The sequence below is a fragment of the Colobus angolensis genome, unplaced genomic scaffold (genome assembly GCF_000951035.1).
Source record: "Colobus angolensis palliatus isolate OR3802 unplaced genomic scaffold, Cang.pa_1.0 Scaffold54, whole genome shotgun sequence".
Classification (NCBI taxonomy): Eukaryota; Metazoa; Chordata; class Mammalia; order Primates; family Cercopithecidae; genus Colobus; species Colobus angolensis.
In genome coordinates this window covers 5,547,304-5,570,839 of record NW_012118932.1, presented here as the reverse complement: position 1 = coordinate 5,570,839, position 23,536 = coordinate 5,547,304, and the positions used below count along the sequence as shown (strand labels likewise).

General features: G+C 39.1%; 1 protein-coding gene across 2 annotated transcripts in view; it reads right to left on the bottom strand.

Moving 5' to 3' along the window:
• Positions 1-23,536, bottom strand: part of FGF12 (fibroblast growth factor 12) — a 599,118-nt gene that overhangs the window by 376,522 nt on the left and 199,060 nt on the right. The window contains exon 1 of one of the 2 annotated variants that reach the window (XM_011961230.1): positions 8,188-8,427. The exons of the other annotated variant lie outside the window; for it this stretch is intronic. Within the exon in view, the coding sequence (XP_011816620.1) occupies positions 8,188-8,278 (91 nt within the window). The 5' untranslated portion in view covers positions 8,279-8,427. Of the gene's footprint in view, positions 1-8,187; positions 8,428-23,536 lie in introns of those variants that run through there. 2 annotated transcript variants of the gene reach the window in all.

Sequence of the window (23,536 nt, the reverse complement as noted above, 5' to 3'; positions counted from 1 at the left end):
GCTAAATAGGTTGGCTAAATATAGCTATTCAACAGGTTATAGGAGGAGTTATGAATATTCATGAAGGTAGTTCTGATGCATGCATACTGAACAAATATGCATGTAACATATGACCTATGTTCACTTTGGGGTGGAGGCTTAACATTAAGTGTATTACAATTGGACCCAGTGGGTCAAAAGGTGAAGCAGGGACAGGAAGGAAAGCACTCAAGTACATGGCTTCTGTAAGCCAGCCAGAGCCAGTGCATGGTCAGTGGTCTCTTCTCAGGAGAAAGTTACTGATGTCAATCTCTTGTCCAATCAAAGCTACAGTTACCACTTGTGGAAGAGAAGTTGGGGGTCAGTTAGAATTTGGTGGAGTTGTAATTCCTCAACATTGCTTATCTCAAAGCCAGTGCCTGTTTAGCTGCTAGAGAAAAACAAATACCTTGTGGCAGTTAGAACACAGTTTATTCTTTAAGTGTAGGGGTGCATGACTTAACCCTTGCCTGGCATGGCCTTAGGTCCTGTTTATAATTTGGTATCTTATTGCCACAAAGAATCTGTTCTGTCAGCCTTATGATCTCCATTTTAACATTAATGCTGGTCAGTTGTGTCCAAACTGCAAAACAGAGGGGATATAACAGGGCAAATCTGACCTCCCATCTAGTCACGGCCATGAACTCAGTGTTTATGGCTTTTAAGGCTTTTCTGGGGTAAGCCTCTTGGTTGAGACAGGGTTCATTCAATCAGTTAAGGGGCTTAGCATTTAGTTGTAGTTTATACTGCCATTAGCAATTTGTAATGCATTTGACCAAATACACACACACACACACACACACACACACACAGACATTTTAAATAGACATAAACATATTTAAAATTTATACATTTTTTCAGGATAAAATAATGTACATAGACCTAAATCTTCACCTGGGGAAGTCCCGGTTTCCTAATTTGTCTTACATAACTGTAAGGAGGAATGCTATCTTACTTTATTTCACGATAAGGTTTGCAAACCCAAAGGTCAAAGGTAATGACTGATGATCTCCATATTCCATACCGTGGCAGTTTTAGAAAATGCAACCCCAACTTTTCACTCTCCTTTTCACCACTTTCAGGTACTCCCCAGGCTGCTTGTGAACATAAGACTGTCCCCAGGCTGCTTGTGAACAGAAGAAGACTGTCCCCAGGCTGCTTGTGAACAGAAGACTGTCCCCTGGCTGAAAGGGCTGTTACTGCCCAGAATTCCTGATCTCAATGAATCTTCTGGCCTCAGCCCTTGAGGAACTGGAACCACAGGCACGTCTACTATGCTAGTCAATGACTTATTTGCAGAATGGTGGAATTAGTTGGGGTAAAAGGATCATCATCATCATTTTGAGAATGGCTTCATAATGACTGTAACTCTGCTATCCACCCACAAGTTCCTTAGGGCCAAGGTCAGATGCTGAACCAACATGGCGATTCACTGGTTCTCAAGTTTCTTCAAGTGAAGCAAATAATTAGTGCCTTAGAAAAATGATCCAGCTAGCAACAACCCCTCTCCCCTCAAAAAAAGAGATTCATTTTGTGTCACTAAGTTTTATTTAAAGACCATGCAATCGCATCCCAGCTGGCTTCATTGAAGTAACAACGTGGGCAATCAGTGACACCAACTGCAATGCTATCGTTTCTATAAACAGTAATGAGTGGAGGGGGTAGGTCGGTACTAGAAGCTTATGTATAAACAAGAAAGATCATTTCAGAAAGAGAGATTGTCTCAAAAAGAGTCACACTATCTTTCTGATTGGCACCCTATGAAATGCAAATGCCCCACATTTAATGGCATCAGAAGAAATGTTCAAACATGACATTCATAATATTGTGCAGTGAAAATTACATGGCATAAAGATAACAATTGCATACACTAAACTAGACAAAGAAAAAGAATTCCATTGTTTTAAGACACTCCATAGAAATTGAGAGAACAGATCTATAAGTACTCACTGGATATCCCTTTATAGCTCTGGTACCACAGAATAGAACTTGCACCTTTCTAAGAAGCTGATTTCTAATGTATCTGGATGTAAATAAACAGATTTACGTTGAAACAAGAACAGAGAAAAGATATCACGTTGGTAACTTTGCAGGATATCTGAATATGGACAAAGCTAAGTAGACTTGAATTCAGTTGTAGGGTAACTGCCTTTTGTTAAAAATTGCTTCTTTTTATATCTTTATCTTAGTTTTATTCAAACACATTCTTCCAGTAAAATATACAGAGATACTACTCATTTCCATTAAAGCTCTCATCTGGCATACCCCAGCACTTCCTTGTGAACTCCTAAATGCTTTTCAAGCTCAGGGAGATTATCACGAATCTTAGACTGAATTAATTATTCCTTCCTTGAGGTGATTCTTACCATTAAACACTAAGTCAAATAAGGGTTGTTGAACTGAAACAAACTGAGACTCCTAATTACTTCATTTTGGCACTTTGGCCTTGTTTGATACTTTTAGCTTATAGGTATAGATCTCCCTGCTGAGTCTCCATTGCCTAAAACAGAAGCTAGATACAATCAATCCTGAAGGATTTTTTTGCAAAATTGGAAAATGGCAATCTCTGAAGCAAGAGACATATTTCTCTAACTTTCTACTCTCGGATGGAGAGGGAAAGAAAGAAGGGAGGGCTGGCAATTTGGACGGTGAATTGGCATGGTGCAAGTATCCTAGGCTTCAGAAAAAGTCTGCGTTCCCTTCTCTCTTCTTCTGTACTTAACACAGAGCCAGGCAAATGGACTGCTGGCCCATGACCCAGATGGGAGCATTCAGCCTATCCTTTCACCATAAACTACTTCACTGATACTCTTCCCAATGCACACAACTCTTTGTTTATAAGTTGAGAGAAGAAAAGGAGCATTTATTTGCAGTTTCCATTGCCTGGTAGAACTGCAGCAGTGATGAAAGCTACCACATTGTCAACTGCTTTCCAGGCAATGGAGATAACGTGATTGTGAGCAGCAAAAGGTAATTTCCACATTTTATAGTAAGTAGAAAGGAACGACTGAGTTTTTCAGAGTCTTGCAATTAAATTACAGTCTTACAATTAAATGACAATTAAATTGTTAAATACAATTACAATTAAATTACTTTGAAAGAATAATCTCAAAGTTCTTGAAAAACATCAGCGGGGATTAATTACGCCTTTGGAAAAGAGATCAGTATCATTGAAGGACTAATGCACCAAGTAACCTCAGGACCCACGCTAAATAGAACTGTAATAATAAAGCCTCATGATTTAGTATGCTACGCTAATGATCAAAAGACTACAAACAGAAATCAATACATCTATTTATTAGATACTACACGAGATATCATAGCGAAATTAGAGCATTTTAACTAAAAAGAGTCTGCAACACAGATCAGTAACTCGCCGTTAAATCTTATTATTTAAGCTGCCCTGCCTTATTATATCAACTAAGGCAAGCTAGATAATACACTAACTTAAACATTGAAGTTACTCACAAAAAGAGGTTTTAAGTGTTCATTTGCATTAAATGTCCATCATGGGTCATACGGCAGGGCTCTTCATCACAGATACTCAGGCACACAGGCTAAGGGTACACACTGCCTCGAACATCAGCAGCAGCAAAGAACCTGAGGTGAGTTGTGCCCAGGCTATGAAAGCTTCCAGTATGTCACTTCTGCTCACACTCATTTGCCTGAGTCATACGGCCACAACTAACTTCCAATGAATGGGATAATGTCATCCAACAATACGCCCAGCAGGAGGATCCAAAATACTGGGTGAAAAGTGCTAATGACAACTCAACAATGAGAAATGAACAGCCTGATTTTAAACTGGTCAAAAGACATTAAGAGACACCTCGCCAGAGAAAATACACAGATGGCAAGCAAGGACATGAAAAGATATTCTATATCATATGCCATCAGGGAACTGCAAATTGTGTCAATAATGAGAACTTACTCCACACCTATTAGAATGCCCAAAATCCAAAACATTGACAACACTGACAAGTATGTGGAGCACCAGGAACCTGCATTCATTGCTGCTGGGACAGCCAAATGGTACAGCAACTTTGAAAGACAGTTTGACACTGTCTTACCAAACTTATACAATCCAACAGCTGTGCTCCTTGATATTTACCCAAACAGGCTGAAAACTTATGTTCACAGAAAAACATGCACATGGATGTTTATAGCAACATTATTCCTCATAATTTCCAAATCTTGCGGCAGCCGAGATGTTCTGTAGTAGGTGAACGGATAAATAAATTGTGGCACATCCAAGCAATGGAATATTATGCAGCACTAAAAAGAAATAAGCTATTACACCAATGAGAAGACCTGGAGGAAACTTACATTCATATTACTAAGTGAAAGAAGTCAATATAAAAAGGCTATACACTATCTTATTCCAACTATATGGCATTCTAGAAAATGCTAAACTATAGTGATAGTAAAAAGACCATAGGTTTTCAGGGGTTAGGAAAGACAGAGTTTGGGGTATATGTTTTCTTATAGGATCGTTGAGCTATTTTTGCCTAGAGTGTTTCAATTCCATATCAAAGCCACTTGATGTGATTGTTTAGCTCAGTCTCTAGGTATCTGATAATCCTTCAGGCTACCAGGCTGAGAAGCCCCTAAGTAAATAACACAGAAGAGTCATGACTATACACAGAAGGAGGCTGATTTTCTGGGATAGCCCACGTGATAACACAGGGAAGCAAGGAAGCAATTGTGTATACACACACACACACACACCTGCTACTAACACTACTACTACTACTACTATTACTGTAGGGACCTACTGCCAAAAATGCTGCCCTTCTGTTTCACGTTGAGGCCTAACCCAGCTTTCTCAGGAGCCTGGTTGTTAAGACAGGAATTCCTCTCCTACAACATTATAATGGTCTTCCCTGCTGAAGTGATGAAAAACCTGCAATCTTAGCAACACTCTGATGGACTGCTTCCACTTTTCCCCCGACCACATTTTGAGAGGAATGGAAACAGGCATTAGCTATTGTTTCAATCACTACTCTCCTGTGAGTCTTTTTCTTTGTAAAGGTTCTATCTCTAGAGAAAGATGTACTTGCTTTACTTTGCCTTTGAACTAAATACTTAATATTTTATCAGATTCATACAAGTGCCATTTAACCTGAGCAATATTGTTTAGCATCTTAAACTTCGTATCTTTCATTTAATGGATGGGCTCTACATGCTTAAAACAATTTCATTTTGAGAAATGGAGAAATAAAAAGGATCATATGGGACCCAGAATTTAGCCTTGAACAATCCACTCAGCCTTGTCTAAGACTGTCTTCCATTTGATAGCTTATGCCCATCCTACTGCAGTACAAAGGACTTAGAAACTAATATGATGGATAAACTAGACAAGACATTCACATCTGATAACATAGAGGAAAGACAGGAGCGATAACATATTTTAGTGATACTAAAAAGCTCAAAATAAATGATTAGTTTGTATTTTCTTAGTACCATTCATTTAATGAAACAAATAAAATATCAAAATGCTTATAATTCCAACTATTCAGCAATCTGTTAGGAGAATCTTTTAATCTATTGTAACAAATTGCATCACTTCCCTTCTGTAGGCCTCACCTTCCTCAACTGTAAAGAATGGAGAAGCAGCAGCTGGCAGAAAACTTCTCCTTAAGTTCTCCTTAAGTTAGTTTTAAAAATTAGAGTTGTTCATTTGAGCTCGATTTTTATATATTTGCTCCATGAAAAAAAAATTTTTATATCATTACCTCAATGTGCATATGCACACTGGGCATGGCAATATTACATGAAAAATTGCTGTGAGGTCATGCTAATGGCACAGGCCATATGAAAAAAAACTCTTTAAAATAGAACACAATAATAAAAAGACCTAAAATATACTAAGCATATGGTATATAATAGGCTATAATAGGTATATATATATTCTATATAATATATAGGAATATATATAATAGGTATATAATATAAAGTTCTTAGAACAGTGCCTGGCATATACCATGAGAGCTTGACTAAATCTTTAGCTGTTATTAATTCATTTAATGTTTACTACAATCTATTAGGTGGGTACCATTATTATAGTAATTTACATTTATGCACTAATTCGGAAGCAGCAAGGCCATGTAAGTTACACAAGATCATAAGTTTAAAAGAGTCATAATTTTCTAAAAGGTAATTTGTTCCAAGAAACAGTCTCCTGATACATAACCGTATATTACCTCTGTCTGTGGAAAGGGTGGGAAGGAAACTTCACTACTTGGAACTAAATACCATTTTACAAGAATTCCTCTACCCCACTAAGTAAAAATGCATATATAAATAAAACACAAGTTTCCATAGAATCACTGTTAAACCTAAGGTATAGTCAAATATGTATTAAAAAAAACAGGCTGTATCTATCATTTCCACTGCTGTAAGATAAAAATAATGAGTTTCAAAGATGGGTAGTGACTTATTGAGACTGTTACAACTAAATCGGTCCCATACTTGCAACAAACTATGCTGTCCAATCACATAAGTTAACCCTTCTATTTGGCTCTATCGCTATTTGGGAAACTGACTCTGCAGGTAAATTGAATATCTTTCCTAATTTGACATGAGAGACTGCCCTGTCTTCATTACATACCCTACACAGTTTTAAAATGTTCACTCCTAAGAGACATATATCCAGGTAATAATCTATTCCTATTATATTTACTGTGGACCAGAAAAAATGAAATGATAACACATATCTCTACTGGCTTCTTGAAATATGTATATCAAAACATGAAACTTTAAGATAAAGACACTTCGTTTAGAATACAGTGGTATGATGCCTTTCAGTATTTACAAATATAATGCAAAAAAGAACGTATAAATAATCTTCTGAACTACATGGAAGTAAAAATGAGATCTTCTTGCTGATTTCATTTTGAAAGTGTGTTCTGCAATTTCATAAATTAGTTCTTCTTAAGTAGTTTTCTATTTAATTCTAATTAGTTCTTTTTAAGTAGTTTTATATTTCATTTATACTGATGAGTAACCACAAAGTCAAAGATCTAAAAGAATGAATGAAACCTACATATATTCTAATCTTTCCAAATATAATTTTCATAGCTCGAGAACAGAGTGAAAATAGGTGCCATAACCAAATGAATCAGACTCTCCAAAATAACATATGGAGTTTTAAACACGAAATCTTGTATAATGTTGTTAAATTTTTGAAAAGTAAAGTTATTTGGAATTCATGGACCAAAAACGTATATTTCTTGGCAAAAAGGCACTTGTTTAGATGTATTAGGGTGTCATTGTTCTCACCCCACACCCTACTCCCAGTTTGTAAAAGGAAAATCAAAAGACACAGAAACTGAATTCGCACTTGCAAGATTAATAGACACATCACTTTAAAGATAACTTATACAAACCTTTTAAAGAACCTTAAACAATTAGAGAGACAATGGAGAAAACGTGGTGAAACAGCACACCATTTTGCAAGACTTCAGCAGAAAAGAATCACACTTATTTGATATTAGTTTGGTGGGTTTTTTTTTTTCCATTAAGTTTTTAATGGCCTTTCTCAACATCTCCGTTCATTCAAAGGGTCTGATTTTCTTTCTTTTCCTCCCTGGAGTCTTTTCTGGGGGACCGGGTTGAAGCCTAAGGCTAACTGGGACCCTCATGCTTCAGCGTCAAGGACAGAAATCGCTAAATCTCCAGGGGAAACGTAGCCCTAACCACCGCCAGATGTCTACTTTGCAGACAAAGCAAGAAAAAGAAAAAGATACCTGCCTTGCCAGCCATCTGTTTAAAAGTCCCCTCTCCTGTGGAACGCACGAGCAACTTTTTGGAGACACTGAGCAACTCCAAGTCGCGCGCCGCCCTCACAAATCGCAAGGAGAGGGCCGCGAGAAGGTGGGAACGCAGGTCACAGCCAGCACCGCTCGGAGAGAGACCCGCAGGTTTCAGCCCGGGCGCGCCCGGCGAAAGCGAACGCGCTCTCCCTACAAAGCGTCGATGACTTCAGGGATTTAAGAGAAAAAAAAATACCCACAGACAGAACCAGCGGAGGGGCGCCAGTCGGGAAACGCCTTCCCTCCGACACAGGCAGCGCTGAATCAAGCAGAGGAGGGCGGCGGAGAGGGCCCCGGGAGAAGGGAAGGGGGCATTCTGCAGTGTTTTGGGGCTGGGGAAAGAACATTTTCTCACCACTTGGGCTGTCGCTGGACCTCAGGCTCCTTCCACAGAGACACTGCAGCATATGCACTCCTTTCTTCAGAGAAAGCTCAAGATTCTTCATGGAGAAGCGCGTGTGTGGGGTTGGTCAACTCCCCGCCCACCTGCGCTAGTCGTCCAACCAACAGGCGGCCTGTCTTCGGCAGCCGGGTCCTGAGTCCATCGCGCGCGCCCAGGTGGAGGGGAGTTCGCACATGGAGCGGGAGGGAGCCCGCGCGCCGGCAGGGGGCGAGCCGGGACGAGGAAGTGCCGCTCCGCCCGGGGCAGCCCTCCGAGAGCCACAGGCGCCGCCACCCCTCGGTGGGCTCGAACACGGCCCCTTGAGACCTTCCGGAGGCGGCGGCTGGTCTGAGGACGACGCGGAGGACGTCACTGCGGGTCGGTGCTTCCTTACAGGTACCTTCTGGACCGGGGGTCGTGGCACCTCCCCTGCTCCTGCCCTCGGCGCCGGACCCTGTGCCCTGGGAGCCTGCCTCGGTGTCCCAGCCGTCCCGGGCTTGGGGCGCTGAGCGGGCTGCGCGGCTTCGAGCCCGGAAGGCAGCGTTCCCGCGGGCTCCGCGCGGCCCAGGGCGACTCCGGCGTGGGAATCCGGCGGAAGGGAAGCACCCGCAGGGAGGGCTGGACCCCGGAGGCTGCAGAGCGTCAGAAGCGACTCTAGGGAACTAGGGGGTGGGGTAGGGAGGCGGGGACGTGGAATAAAGAAAGCGCTTGGGTGCTGGCTATGAAAAGTCAGGTGTGCGTAGGCGTGGACAGAGTGCCGATGTGGGAGTCTGGACACCTGGGTTTTCTGGTCGGGGCTCTGTGTCCTTGGGTAAGTCACTCACCACCCTGGGCGTCTCCCCGTCAATCTGGGTGGGGAAGAGGGTGTGCCATAGAGGATTGGCAGCGGCGTGCTTGTTTGTCCCCGTGCCTTTCAGGCTCTTGGAAAAGCTTAGCATAGGTGCAGCGGGAAGTGGGGCTAGAAGGGACAGAGGGAGAGGAGGCAGGTGAGGGAAATCTGAAGACAAAAGAGCGCTTCGCTTTGGCGCCAGTATTCTGGCAGGCTCTGCCTCTGCTAGCCCGCCAAGATGACCAAACAGCTTCTCCATGAGTTTAAAGATCTCGATTTTTTTTTCCCAGCAGCCCCCTTTACTCTTTGTTGTTGTTGTTTCTTTTTCTTTTCCTGATTCCAACAATGCCCTTTTGGAAGTGCAGTGAGGAAGCACGGGAAGAATGCTGTCGAAGTGACAGGAAGTCACCCTATGTGGAATCTCAGGGCAAGAGGGGACCTTAGGGGACACTTAGCAATACAGCAAGTGGTTAAGAGCACAGACAGTTGAGACAAGCAGCCTGAGTTCAAATTCCTACTAGGTGTGTGACCTTGAACAAATTACTTAACCTCTCTGTCCCTCAATTTTCTCATCTTTAAAAGAAAGTTAAAGGGAGCATCTGTCTCATACACCCCCTGAGAGTTAAGAAAACACTTGTTATAAAGTAAGTGCTAAAATAGCGTTTGCAATTATTATTATTTAGACCCCACCTCTAGGGTTGTGAATCATTTTCCCTTTCCGGTGAATGCCAGTGTTCATACCAGTGAATTTCTGCTGGAATAGTCCAGGTGGCAGAGAACTCAGCAGCTCCCCAGGTAATTCACTGCACGAAAACTGTTAGGTTTTCCCTGAGGTTGAGCCAACAACTGACTTCACCATTGTTCCACCCATTGTCTCAGGGCTGCCTAGCACTAACTGGTTAGCTCTTCCCTGCAAGGGAGTAAAAATGGTTTGCATCGCACCTTTCCTCTTTCTCTTATATAGGCTAAACATTCGCGGTTCCACTGATGTTCCCTAACACTTGAAATGACGTTTGAAGTTGCCTGGAAGAAGTCTCTTCCTGTTTCCTCTCAGAGGTGATGGAAGAAAAACCAGAACATCTGGAGGGCCGCTTGAGCTTACAGCCACCACTGGGTTCACACCCTCTCAGCTCCTCTCAAAGCTCAAGCTCCAGGAAAGGTCATTTGGGGTGATTCCAAGATTCAAGAAGATATGCCTAGGCCTTTCTTTCTAGTCGCCTCTTAGTCCTGTTGTTCAGTGGTATCACAAGCTCTTTAAGCTCCAAGGTCCTTGAAGATCTTGCTAAAGACCACTGCACTGACATCACCCAAGAAGTTATGCAGCCCCAGGGCAACCTGAGCCATGGCCTTCATCTTTCCTGTCTCTGAGAATGAGTGAGAAACTTGGCTCGTCTGGGGTTCTACCCATAGAAATTCCCCACAGAGGGAGAGACAATTAGCAAAAGGAAAACATCTAAAAATAGTCCTTTGTGCTGCAGCGGAACAGTTTTCCAGTAGAGCTCTCCTATTCTGGAACCCAATGCCTAGAGCTATTTCCTTACTTTGAGGAAAGTGCTATTCCTAGAAAAATAGCAAATGAACAGGACAATGCCGTGGTTCCCTGGCCGGAACGTGAGCAGAGTGAACAGGTCCATGTGTGATTTTAAAACACATATGACCTCCTGACCATCCGTTTTTATATTTATCATAACTCTCTCTGCCTCCTGGCAAGGTTGTGGCACGAGTTCAATTAGGTAAAACATGTGAAAGTGCTTTGAAGATTTTAACTATCTTTGCAAGATAAGGTGTTTTACCAACTTCCCTGGGTTCTGGGTGTTAGACTATTAAGGTCTAATACAGTGGTTCTGTTCTTTGATTATAGGAAGCAATTATGTGTGACTCTTCTGACTCCACAACAGGATTGTAAACTTTTAGGATGCAGAGCGGGAAAGCCAATCAGTACAATTAATATGCAAATGGTGCACTGTATTGTTTAAATGGCCATCACAGTGATTCTTATGACCAGAGAGGAAATGGATTATCAGAGTACTTATAAAAACAAACTGAGGTATTACATTTATCAATTGTTTTGTTGTTATTGAGCTCTCAGATGAGTTCAGAGGGCACGTGACATTTTAATGCAAAATATTTTCTTACTGTATAGTATGGACATTTGATAATAGCAAGTTCGTACTTTGTAAGTATAATATATATCAAAGTAGGTTTCTACTTTGTAAGTAAGTATAGAAAACTTGATCACTGGAATTGTATTACTTAGATAGTTTTTTATTTTTTTAAAAAGGTTCTTACACTTAACAGGATTTCAATGTGCATGCTTTTTAAAGCAACTCCTCATGTAATTGTCACCCACTTCCACAATTAGGCACATAGAGTGCAGTCTTTCTGAAGTATCTTGAGCAATATATCAGAATTCGTTTTTACATGTATCATAACATCCCAAAACAGACAAAATAAAACAAAACAAAATAGCCAGGAGCACATGAAGGGTAAAAAAGTGATGTGTTTTAGTTTGAACAAGAACATTCATCTTTTCTCCTTTCTGTGTATTATCCCATAAACCAAAATCAAACTTGTACTGGCAATAATATGTTTAATTTTATATTCAAGATATATTATTGTTTTAATACCCAAATTTTAAATTATGTTATCTGTCTCTAATTGAGATTTTTAAAGTTAGCCATTCTTTCTGTTCTCTAATTGACTCAGACATCTTGGACAAATTCTACCAAGTGACTCACCAGTGTGGCTTCAAAATACAATAAGTTAGCACTTTTTGAGAAGGATTAGGAATTCTGGTATATAATGATGGATGAACATGTTTGAATTCCTAGTACCCCAATTTTTTCTTTTTAAAAATAATTACTAAGAGTTTGTAGAAATTAATAATTGTGTAAGGGAGTTCTGAGATATTTAAATTGTGACTTATCTAAGATATTTTCTATTAACACTAAACATAGGCATCTGTTCACTCTTGGCATCAGCTGTGCAATTAATCTGTATTTATCTGTTTGGAAGCAAATGTTGAATTGGTAATAACATATAAAGAATCGTGCTAGGTTGCAAAACTTTTAATGAGTATATCAATGGCAAAATATCTGTTGAATTGATATTAAATTTATTTTCACAAAGAAACCAACATATAATCTAAAATATGAAAATCAGTATGATATCTAACATGGTATTTTTGTTTCATGTTATGCATATAGCCCATTGACTCTGAAAGGGCACAGAACTATGCCTGTACCTCTCATCTTAGCAATACTTTCAAATACAATCTTCATACTGTTTTTAAAAAAGCAAACATGTTATTTTAAAATTTCTCTTCTTCCTTTTGTTCTTTTTTATTTTGTTATCCTTCCTCTCCCCACCATTCCTGTTCCTCTTCTTCCTCCTTCTCCTTCTCTTCCTCTTCTTCATCTTCATTATCTCCTTCTATTATTTTCCAAACTTTTTTATCTTTAAATAACTTTCCACTTATGCAAATGTTATAAAATAAGACTGAGAGTCCATACGTACCGTTTACCCAATTTCCCTATTTTTTTTCTTTTTATAAAGGAAAGTGGTTTAATTGACTCACAGTTCTGCATGGCTGAGGAGCCTGCCTCAGGAAACTTAGTCATGGCAGAAGTGGAAGCAAACACGTCCTTCTTCATATGGTGACAGGAGAGAGAAATGCAAAATGAAGCAGAGAAAAGCCCCTTATAAAACCATCAGATCTCGTGAGAATTCCCTCAGTATCATGAGAACAGCATGGGGGCATCCTCCCCGTGATCCAATCACCTCCCATGACTTTTATAACCAGTGTACAAACCCGGAACATTTACACTAGTACCTTGTGATTAACTAAACTACAAACTTTATTCAGCTTTCACCAGTTCTCCCCCACCCTCATGTCCTTTTTCTGTACCAGATCCAACTAGGACCTATATTGCATTTGATTGTCATGTCACTTGAATCTCCTTCAATCTGTGGTGGTCCCTCGGTCTCCCTGTCTTTCAATACCTTGGCACTTCTAATAAGTATTGGTCAAATATTTTGCAGAATGTCGTTCAATTTGGGTTTGTCCAATTTTTTCTAATGATTAGTCTAAGGTTATTCATTTGGCAAGAATGCCATAGAAGAGATGTTGTATCCTGCTTAGTATATCATTATGGCAGGGGGAAGAGTACATGATGTTAGTTAGTGATATTAACCTTGATTGCCTGGTTCAGGTTATGTCTACTACATTTCCATACTGTAAAGTTACATTTTTTTCATTTATAATTGATAAATATATTGAGGAAAAACTTTGATGCTGTGCTAATGTCCTGTATTTCCTCTAACTTTTATCCACTGATTTTAGCATCCACTGACAGATCTTGCTTGCAACAATTATTACTGTGCCGTTTGCCCAACAGTGACTTTTGTATTTCCTTTATTCTGTCTAAAGTAATAGGAATTCTTCTGTAACAGCTGTTACTTCTCCTGCATTTATTTACGCATTCAGTTATTTATTTATATCAGTATGGCCTCAAGGATATTTATTCTAAGGATTATAATCCAATACTATCATCATTTATTTTGTGGCTAAAATTGTTCTGGCTTAGCCATTGGGAGATCCTTCTGATATGTTATTGTGTCCTTTTGACATACCCCCATTTTTTTTTAGCAGTTCCTTAATTTTTTGGCATCACATAATGTCCCAAGTTTATTATTTTGTCCCCTCTACCCTAGCCCTGGAATCAACTGATTGCCAAATGAGTCTGAGTTCTTTCTTTGGAGAACAATATATAGCAACCAAGATCTGAGTGCTAAGTGTGCTCATTTTTATTGTGGTGTTACTGCTCTTAGGCCCTCTCAGCAGAGAGAGCTAGGAAATCTATATACGCATACACCTACATCATATTTATTTCTATGTTTCTATCGGTTTATCTTTTTAGGTAGATACAGATATATCATGTAGAGATAGAGATAGATGTCATTAATACTTCGATCCTAAGTCAATACCACCAGGTTCATTTTATTTTTTGCCTTTTCCTTATTTGTAACTTCTTTCTGACAGTGAAAAACCCGACTTTCGTTATTTGTAATATATTCACTTATTTATTAAATCCTACTACACTTAAGGTAGTTAGAGAATTGCTAACTGATACTCCTGTGAGAAACACTTATTACAAGAGTGCAGTATTTATATACACTTATTTTTGTCATGAACTTTACAGTATCCAATCAAAATATCATTTTCTTTTGAAAGTGACTTAGGTTGTTTCTTTACTTGCCCATCCTCTTCAGTGCGATTTGGTTATTCATTTGTAAACTTATATTCCAGACACATTGATCTTGATTATTTAACTAAATTTAATTAACTTAATTTTTTTTTATTTGGGTGCATGAAACATTACTATAGTATTTACAGTCAAAGCTTTACCAAAAAGTATAGCTTGATAATTGTTATTCCCTCATTATCCCTCCTGGCCAGTTCCTCTTCACTCCTTTTTTCCACTTATTTCCCATGCACTGCCTATAGGTAACTGGTTTCTTTAGTTTATCTTGCCCGTGCTTCTTTTGTACAAATGCACACACACTCTTCTATGTAGTGGTCTTTTGATTGTTTCCAGTATTATGCTATTATAAACAATGCTGCAATAAGTAACCTTATGTGCAGCATTTTCATATTGTAGAAAACACTGCTAACCAATACTCCTGCGAGAAATACACTCTGTGTGCCTCCAGGGTAGCTTCCTAGAAATGGAAATGCTGGGTTGAAAAGTATGTGTATAGATATTTATGCTAAGTATTGCTGAATTTCACTCCAGAAGGCTTGTATGAATTTAGATTCTTGCCAGCAATATATGATTCCCTATTTTCCCACAGCCTTACCAACATAATGTATAGTCCTACTTTTTCATTTATGTCAGTTTGATTGTAATGTTTTAATTTGTATATCTCTAATTATGATTGAGTTTGAACATTTTGTCATTTGTTTGAGAACTTTTTTCTTATCTTTGAATAGATACCTCCAGGATTTGCTGCTGCAGTTGGACATTTTCCATCTCTTCTAATAACACTTTAACAAGTTGTCTTGAATAAACACAGAGCTTGTTAGCCATAAGAAAACTTGAAAGATGAGTTATCTAATTCAAATGGAAGGAAAATGTTTTTAAATCATCATAGTAAAATATGAGGTCAAAAAATTATTTTGCAAAATATAAGGCCAATCAGTTCAAGATAATAAATACTTATGAATGTCAAGGAAAAAAGAAATCGCTCATTAGTCAAAACTCATTACCAAAAGAGGGGCACAACACAATATGAATGTCAAGGAAAAAAGAAATCGCTCATTAGTCAAAACTCATTACCAAAAGAGGGGCACAATACAAAATGGGTGTTTCCACCCTTTTCTCCTATCACCTGAACACTTCTCTGACCCTATAAATTACACACATTTCTTGAGACCTACCATAGAAACCACAGCAATCTCTCTGGTAAACTTTCCCTCCTATCTCCTCCCCCAAAGCAGTCACAGCTTCCTCGTAGTTCCCAGAGCACACTGTAGTTCCTCTATTATAGGATTTATTTTATTCAGCTTGCACATATATATTTTCCCTCCCAAGAGACTATGAGGCTTTTCGCCTCCAAATTTTGGTGTTCATGTTCATATCTTTTATGTTTGTATATCTTAGTACCTAGAATATGTAAGAAATAATTTATTTAAATATTGATGAAATGAAAAAATGGGGACTTTTTGTGATTTTCCAACTGGGAAAAATATTTGTAATTCTGTTACATTTAAAAACCATAGCCCAGAAAGAATTTAGAGTGAGTCTATGAATTAGATAGAAGATATAACTTATTTTTAAACATTTGAAAAGTCATAAGATTCACACATGAGAGAAATACTAAATATATCCAAAATAAAATATTAATACCATATAAGATTTCAAGGATAAAAATGTTTGGTAACTTAGTGTACTACAGAAAATATAAAGGAAATGGGAACCCTCATACATTCTTGGTAAAAGTGAGCATTAATGCCTTTATGGATAGCTATTTGTCTCTACCCTTCAAACTTTAAAAAGCCAATTTCCCTTTTGGCAATTTCTTACGTAGATATTTTAGATATAGTTGTACAAGCATACAACAGCGACAACTGCACAAAGTAGTCAGTACAACATTGTTGATAACACTATTTGATACTAGTGATACTAATCTATCAGTAGGGAACTAACTTACATTTTGGTATATTCCCATAAAGTAATGTGCTACAATTTTTTTTAATGTAGCCACACTATATGTATTGATATGAATAGATTTGTGAAATTTATTACTGAATTTAATAACCATATAAAAGAATATATGTATGTGTGTGTGTGTGTATATATATATATATATATAGCTTGCCACAATTTGTGTAATCTAGAAAATAAGAATGTGCATACATTCATGTTTATAAACTCGTGGACTCTTTCTGAAAAGGTACATAAGAAATTGGCATCAGTTGTAGTCTCAGGGAGAAAGATTAGGTAGCAGAACAGAACAGAGAGAGGGAGACTTACTTTTGACTGCATTCCATTTTATAATTTAAAAGTGCACCATATGCATATTACTTCTTCTAAATAAATAACATATAACAACAAAAATCAATTATATGAATTTTGCTTTGATTTTTAAAACGTATCTATTACTAAGCTTAATTAAAATACAAAAATCCAGAATGTGAAGGAGACCCACAGGGACTAGAAATGTTATTTCTAAATTGCAACAGGATATAGTCTTGATACCTGAGAATCAGAAGACCTAAGTGAGAATCATAACTTCTCAGCGCCTAACAGTAGAATGTTGGTACCAAAAGGAGTTCAAGTTTTGATGATCCTTATCCTCTAAGACGAAGGGATGCATGAGTAAATGATAAGAAATTTCCAAAGTGCCATAAATCTGAGCTGCTACTCTTATTTTGTTTTTAAATTATGTATTCATTTTTAAATGGGAAGTCTTACATTTAGGTGACATTGGGAAAAATAGTTACTTCCATGTGATAGAAACCATGTGTGATTCCCACATGCCCTTCTGAAATTTCAACAATCTTGAGTATTAAAGACATCAAAACAGTAATAAAGAGCCCTACCCAAGTCTGATAATAAAGATTCACCTAACCTCTTTTAGCTTTCATATTATCCAAGCTCTCCGAATAAAACTGTCATCAAATTTTATAAGATACTATTAAGTCCACCTGTTAAATGAATTTTAAAATACTCATTTCTATTCACTGCACATTTAGCAAGTGCATATTTTGTTTAAATATAACCCTGCCCTCAGTGGACTCACTATCTCATAGAGATGGAAAGAATATATAGCTATACAAACTGGACAGAGAAATGTGAAGCCTGTAGCGATAGCACAGATGAGAAGAGCAATTCTGATTGCCTAGGAGGGATGCAAACCATGTAAAACCACATAGTAGTATCATGACATTTGTAAAGAAGAGGTTCTTCCAAATTGCAGATAGGAGAAGGAAATGTATTTGTGGAATGACTTCATTTGGGGTTTTAGGGAATAAAATTTTAACATAAGTCAACCCATGGTAGACGTTTATTTTCTAACTCCATCCTTTAACAGAAAAAAAAAAAGGAACATTGACTTCTTCAAAAGTCACCTGGCCCCCAGCAGCAGGGCTGCAACTAAGTGGCTCAGAACCCCTGCACCGTTCCTAGTGTAATATTCTTTAAAAGACACTATGATGCTGCCCTTGATTTTGATAGCATCAGAATCAAACCTACTTGATACTATGCATAGAAATGATTTCAGGACATTTTTCTCTTCCTTGGAAATTGAATTTTCTCTGTAAATTGTCTGCTTTCTAGAAGCAGAAGGTAGTCATTCATTTAAAGATCTGACCAATAAAAATAAGCATTGCCTTTATGGTAAACTATGAGGTTTCTATTAGTGTTAACTTTCAGAAAAGGGCATAGGAAAGAGTCTAAACTTATGACTTTGGCTAACTTTCCTGATGGCAAGCTTTTAACTGTCCTAATACAAGTGGTTGTGGGGCAATGGTTAGAGTAGGAAAAGGAGGAGAAAAAGGGTTAACTGGAGAAGTTCATCAGGATCTGTATCGAAGATTTGTTGGACATGCAGTAATTTGGAGAATGAATATTTTAGCCCCTTTAAGGTGATGGTTATGCACACAAATATATTCACAAGTATACATATGTATATATCTTTGTGCCTGCGCATAACACAGGTTAAGCCTAAAGTTGCCACTCTCACATACCAGGCAAGAGCCACATGTGGAATTTTGAAATCTCCTTTGTGCGTTATTTTCCTATCCTCTTTCTTCCCTTCCACAAACATACAAACATCTTAAAGAAAAGGGAATATGAAATCACCATAATCAACGCTATTCCAGATACAATGGGCACATTTTGTCCTAATGCGACAAAGATGCAATAATTGTATGTGTTAAAATTATTGATCATTTTATTTCAAGAAACTCTCCTCATCTTCAGAAACACCATTTTTCTCTCGGTTTTCCTTCTACTTCTCTATTAACATCATAGTTCTCTTTCTGCCATCCTCTAAGTGTTACTATTTACCAAGCTTCAATCTCTTCTCCATTTTTGCTGTTACTGGACATCTTACACATTAAAATTCTTGCACTATTGATAACTCCTGGATCTGTGTCTGCTGGCAAGATACCTATATAGGTTTAATCATCCATTTCCAAGTTTCCCTGGAAATCTCTACTAAAGGATCCACATTTAAAAAAAAAAAAAACCATAACTACAACTGGACACATTTCTTTCCCTCTAAACTTCTTGAACTCCATATTTTAATGAACAACTACATCTAATTATCCAGTTTCCAAATTCAAAGGCTTGTGAGCCATCCTAAACTGTTCTTGCTAACTGATCTCCAATCAGACAGAGTATTCTAGATACTATTTGTTTAACTTCTGTAATATCTGTCACTTTATTCTTGCCTTCCTTCAGGCCCCGATCACGTCTTGCCTAATTACTACAACATATTTACAAAAATATTCCAACTGCTTTAAATTTAGCCTCCATACTGCCAAAATAATCACCCCAAAACTCAAGTCCCTAAAGAATGTGGCTCTTCAGAAACTTTTCATAGTATTGAGGAGTAAGTCGACAATTTAAGTTTGGTACATAAAACCTACAATGATTTGCTTGTCTTCTTTTATCTCTGTACATGAACTTAACTCAGTCCATATCCTTGAGTCTCATTGTTTTTTTCTCTTCTTTTTTTTTTTTTTTTTTTTGAGTCGGAGTCTCGCTCTGTCATCAGGTTGGAGTTCAGTGGCACCATCTTGGCTCACTGCAACCTCGCCTCCCAGGTTCAAATGATGCTCCTGCCTCAGCCTCCTGAGTAGCTGGGACTAGAGGTGTGCACCACCATGCCCAGTTAATTTTTGTATTTTTAGTAGAGACGGGTTTCACCATGTTGGCCAGGATGGTCTTGATCTCTTGACTTCGTGATATGCCTGCCTCAGCCTCCCAAAGTGCTGGAATTACAGGCATGAGCCACCATGCGTTGCCTGAGTTGCACTGTTTCGTGTTCGTGTCTACATGTTTTTGCACATGATGTTTCACTTGCTTAGACTATCCTGCTTTCTTTCTTCTTCCAGTGAGTTCATACCCACCCTTCAAAACTTGGATTCATTATCGCCTCTGTCAACAAACCTTCCCTGGCTGGATTAGGTGCCATTCTTCGGAGCTTAACTGCACATATTTCTTAGCATAGAACTTTCACACAATAATCTCTGATTTCCAAAAAGCCATAGTACTTATTGAAAATTTAGCCAAATAGTCATGCAAACAAATATATTATTACAACTGTAACAGCTGCACAAAAGAAATACATGATTTTATAGAGTCTAAAGAGGTGGTAGAAGTGTTGATTTAGCCGCAGAGGAATCAGGAAACACTTAGGCACTTATCACATCATAGCTTGTGTCACAATTAGTTGGGCACATGTTTATATACAGTTCCTCACCTCAAGCTTATACACACAGACACACACACATAGACACACACACACATCACTTTTGTTCCCTTTCATGGCAAGTCATAAAAGTCATTCATCATGAAATATTACTATTTCTGCCTTTCCCCATATACAGATGCTACTCGAAACATAGGAAATGGTCAATAAATATCTGCTGAATTAAACTGAAAACTTTACCCAGAGTTGCAGAATTGTTATATGATTCTGTTTCTTTAGAGTTAACCATATGGTTCGACTGAAGATAAAACCTTAATCAAATTTATTATAACCTTACATTTCAGTTACAACAAAAGCAGCATGCGTCACGCCTTCTGTCTTTCCTAAAAATCAATGACACACCTACCACATGGTTTCAAGTATGATAAAAATAAAGGAGGTCTTGAAAAAATCCAAAAGAAATGCAAACCAGGAGAAAAGGAGCCTTTGGAGCCCTTCAATTGGTGCTATGACTTGAATGTGTCCTCAACATTTCATGTGTTCGAAACTCAATCCCCAAACATATATTGATAAAATTTGGAGGTGGGGCCTTTGGGAGGTAATTAGGATTAGATAACGTCATCAGAGTGGGACCCTCACGATGGGACTGGTGGCTTTATAGGAAGAGGAGGAGAAACCTGAGCTAGCACACACTTGCCTTCTGCTGTGATATGACACAGCCAAAAGCCCTCACCAGATGCTAGCAGCCTTCCTTGCTTCCAGGACTGCGAAAATTAAATGTATTTTTCTTTATAAATTACACAGTCTGTGGTATTCTGTTATAACAACAGAAAATAAAGTAAGATGATGACTAGTTTAGGATAAAGATCCTGAAAGACCAACAGAAAAAGACCTGGGAGAAGGGGTTCATAGTACTAGTCTGCAAGGTTGTATACTTCCAGTTTTGCCATTGTTTCCATTTCTAGTTTTATAGGTTAATTAACAAATAATGAAAAATGGAAGGATCAGAATGATCTGTTTTCTATGGTCTTATGCAAGTGTACATCGTAAGCATTCAATGTGTAGATATGAAAATCACTGCAATAATCCTTCTAGGAGCCAGCACTAGATAACCATCTGCAGCATCCTGGGCTTATGTAAATAATCCATTTAGACTGAAGTTATTTTCATTTTTTTATTTGTACATATTTATGGGTATATTAGTCCATTTTCATGCTGCTGATCAAGACATACCAGAGACTGAGCAATTTAAAAAAGAAAGAGGTTTAATGGACTTATAGTTCCACATGGCTGGGGAGGCCTCAGAATCACGGTGGAAGGTGAAAGGCACGTCTCACGTGGCGGCAGGCAAGAGTAGAGAGCTCGTGCAGGGAAACTCCCCATTATATAATCATCAGATCTGGTGATTCTCATACATTACATGAGAATAGCACAAGAAAGTCCCACGCCCATTATTCAACCACCTCCCACTGGGTCCCTCCCACAACATGTGGGACTTCAAGATGAGATTTGGGTGGGGACACAGGCAAATCATACCATTCCACCCCTGGCCCCTCCCAAATCTCATATCCTCACATTTCAAAGCCAAGCAAGCCTTCCCAATAGTCCCCCAAAGTTTTAACTCATTTCAGCATTAACTCAAACGTCCACAGTCCAAAGTCTTATCTGAGACAAGACAAGTCCCTTCTGCCTATGAGTCTGTAAAATAAAACCAAGTTTGTTACTTCTGAGATACAATGGGGGTTCAGGCAGTGGAAGCAATTGGCCCAAACAAAGGGGTACAGGCCCCATGCAAGTCCGAAATCCAGTGCAGTAGTCAAATCTCAAAGCTCCAAAATGATCTCCTTTGACTCCATGTCTCATGTCTAGGTCACACTGATGCAAGAGGTAGGTTCCCATGCTCTTGGGCAGCTCAGCACCTGTGGCTTTGCAGGGTACAAAGCCTCAGTTGCTTTCATGGGCTGGTGTTGTGTGTCTGCAGCTTTTCCAGGCACACGGTGCAACCTGTCAGTGGATCTGCTATTCTAAGGTCTGGGGGATGGTGGTCCTCCCAGCTCCAGTAGACAGTGCCCTGTATGGGGGCTCCAACCCCACATTTCCCTTCCACCCTGCCGTAGCAGAGGTTCTCTGAAAGGCCTACGCCTGCAGCAAAAGTCTGCCTGGACATCTAGGCATTTCCTTACATCCTTTGAAATCTAGGTGGTGTTTCCCAAACCCTAAATCTTGACTTCTGTGCACTGGCAGGCTCAACACCACATTGAAGCTACCAAGGCTTGAGTCTTGCACCCTCTGAAGTCGTGGCCAAAGCTGTACATTGGCCCTTTCAGACTCAGCTGGAGCAGCTGGGACACAGGGCACCAAGTTCCTAGGCTGCACATAGCATGGGGACCCCGGGCCCCACTCACAAAACCATGTTTTCCTCCTAGTCCTCTAGGCCTGAAATGGGAAGGGGTGCCATGAAGACCTCTGATATTCCCTGGAGACATTTTTTCCATTGTCTTGGGGAACAGTATTCAGCTACTCATTACTTATGCAAATGCATGTAGTCAGCTGGAATTTCTCCTCAGAAAATGGGATTTTCTTTTCTATCGCATTGTCAGGCTGCAAATTTTCCCAACTTTAATGCTCTCTTTCAGTTATAAAACTGAATGCCTTTGACAGCACCCAAGTGACATCTTGAATGCTTTGCTGCTTAGAAGTTTCTTCTACCAGATACCCTAAATCATCTCTCTAAAGTTCAAAGTTCCACAAACCTTTAGGGCAGAGGCAAAATGCCACCAGTCTCTTTGCGAACACATAACAAGAGTCACCTTTGCTCCAGTTCCTCACAAGTTCCCCATCTCCATCTGAGACCACCTCAGCCTGGATTTCATTGTCCATATCATGACCAGCATTTTGGTCAAAGCCATTTGACAAGTCTCTAGGGAGTTCCAAACTGTCCCACATTTTCCTGTCTTCTTTTGAGCCCTCCAAACTGTTTCAACCTCTGCCTGTTACCCAGTTCCAAAGTTGCTTCCACATTTTTAGGTATCTTTTCAGCAGCACCCCACTCTACTGGTATCAATTTACTGTATTAGTCCATTTTTATGCTGCTGATAAAGACATACTGGAGACTAGGCAATTTACAAAAGAAAGAGGTTTAATGGACTTACAGTTCCACCTGGCTGGGGAGACAACACAATCAAGGCAGAAGGTGAAAGGCACATCTCATGTGGCGGCAGACAAGGGAAGAGAGCTTGCGCAGGGAAACTCCCACTTAAATCATCATCAGATCTTATGAGATTTATTCACTATGGCAAGAACAGCTCAGGAAAACCCACCCTCATAATTCAACTACCTCCCATGGGGTCTCTCCCACAACATGTGGGAATTCAAGATGAGATTTGGGTGGGGACACGGCCAAACCATATCAGTGAGGTGCATGAGAAATGCTGTTACACATACCTAATGTGTAGCAATGAAGGGAAGGTATCGAAAGTGTCCATCACCTGAGGATAATACATTTTTATCAAGTATGGTCATCCTATTCTGCTACCAACCATTACATTTCTT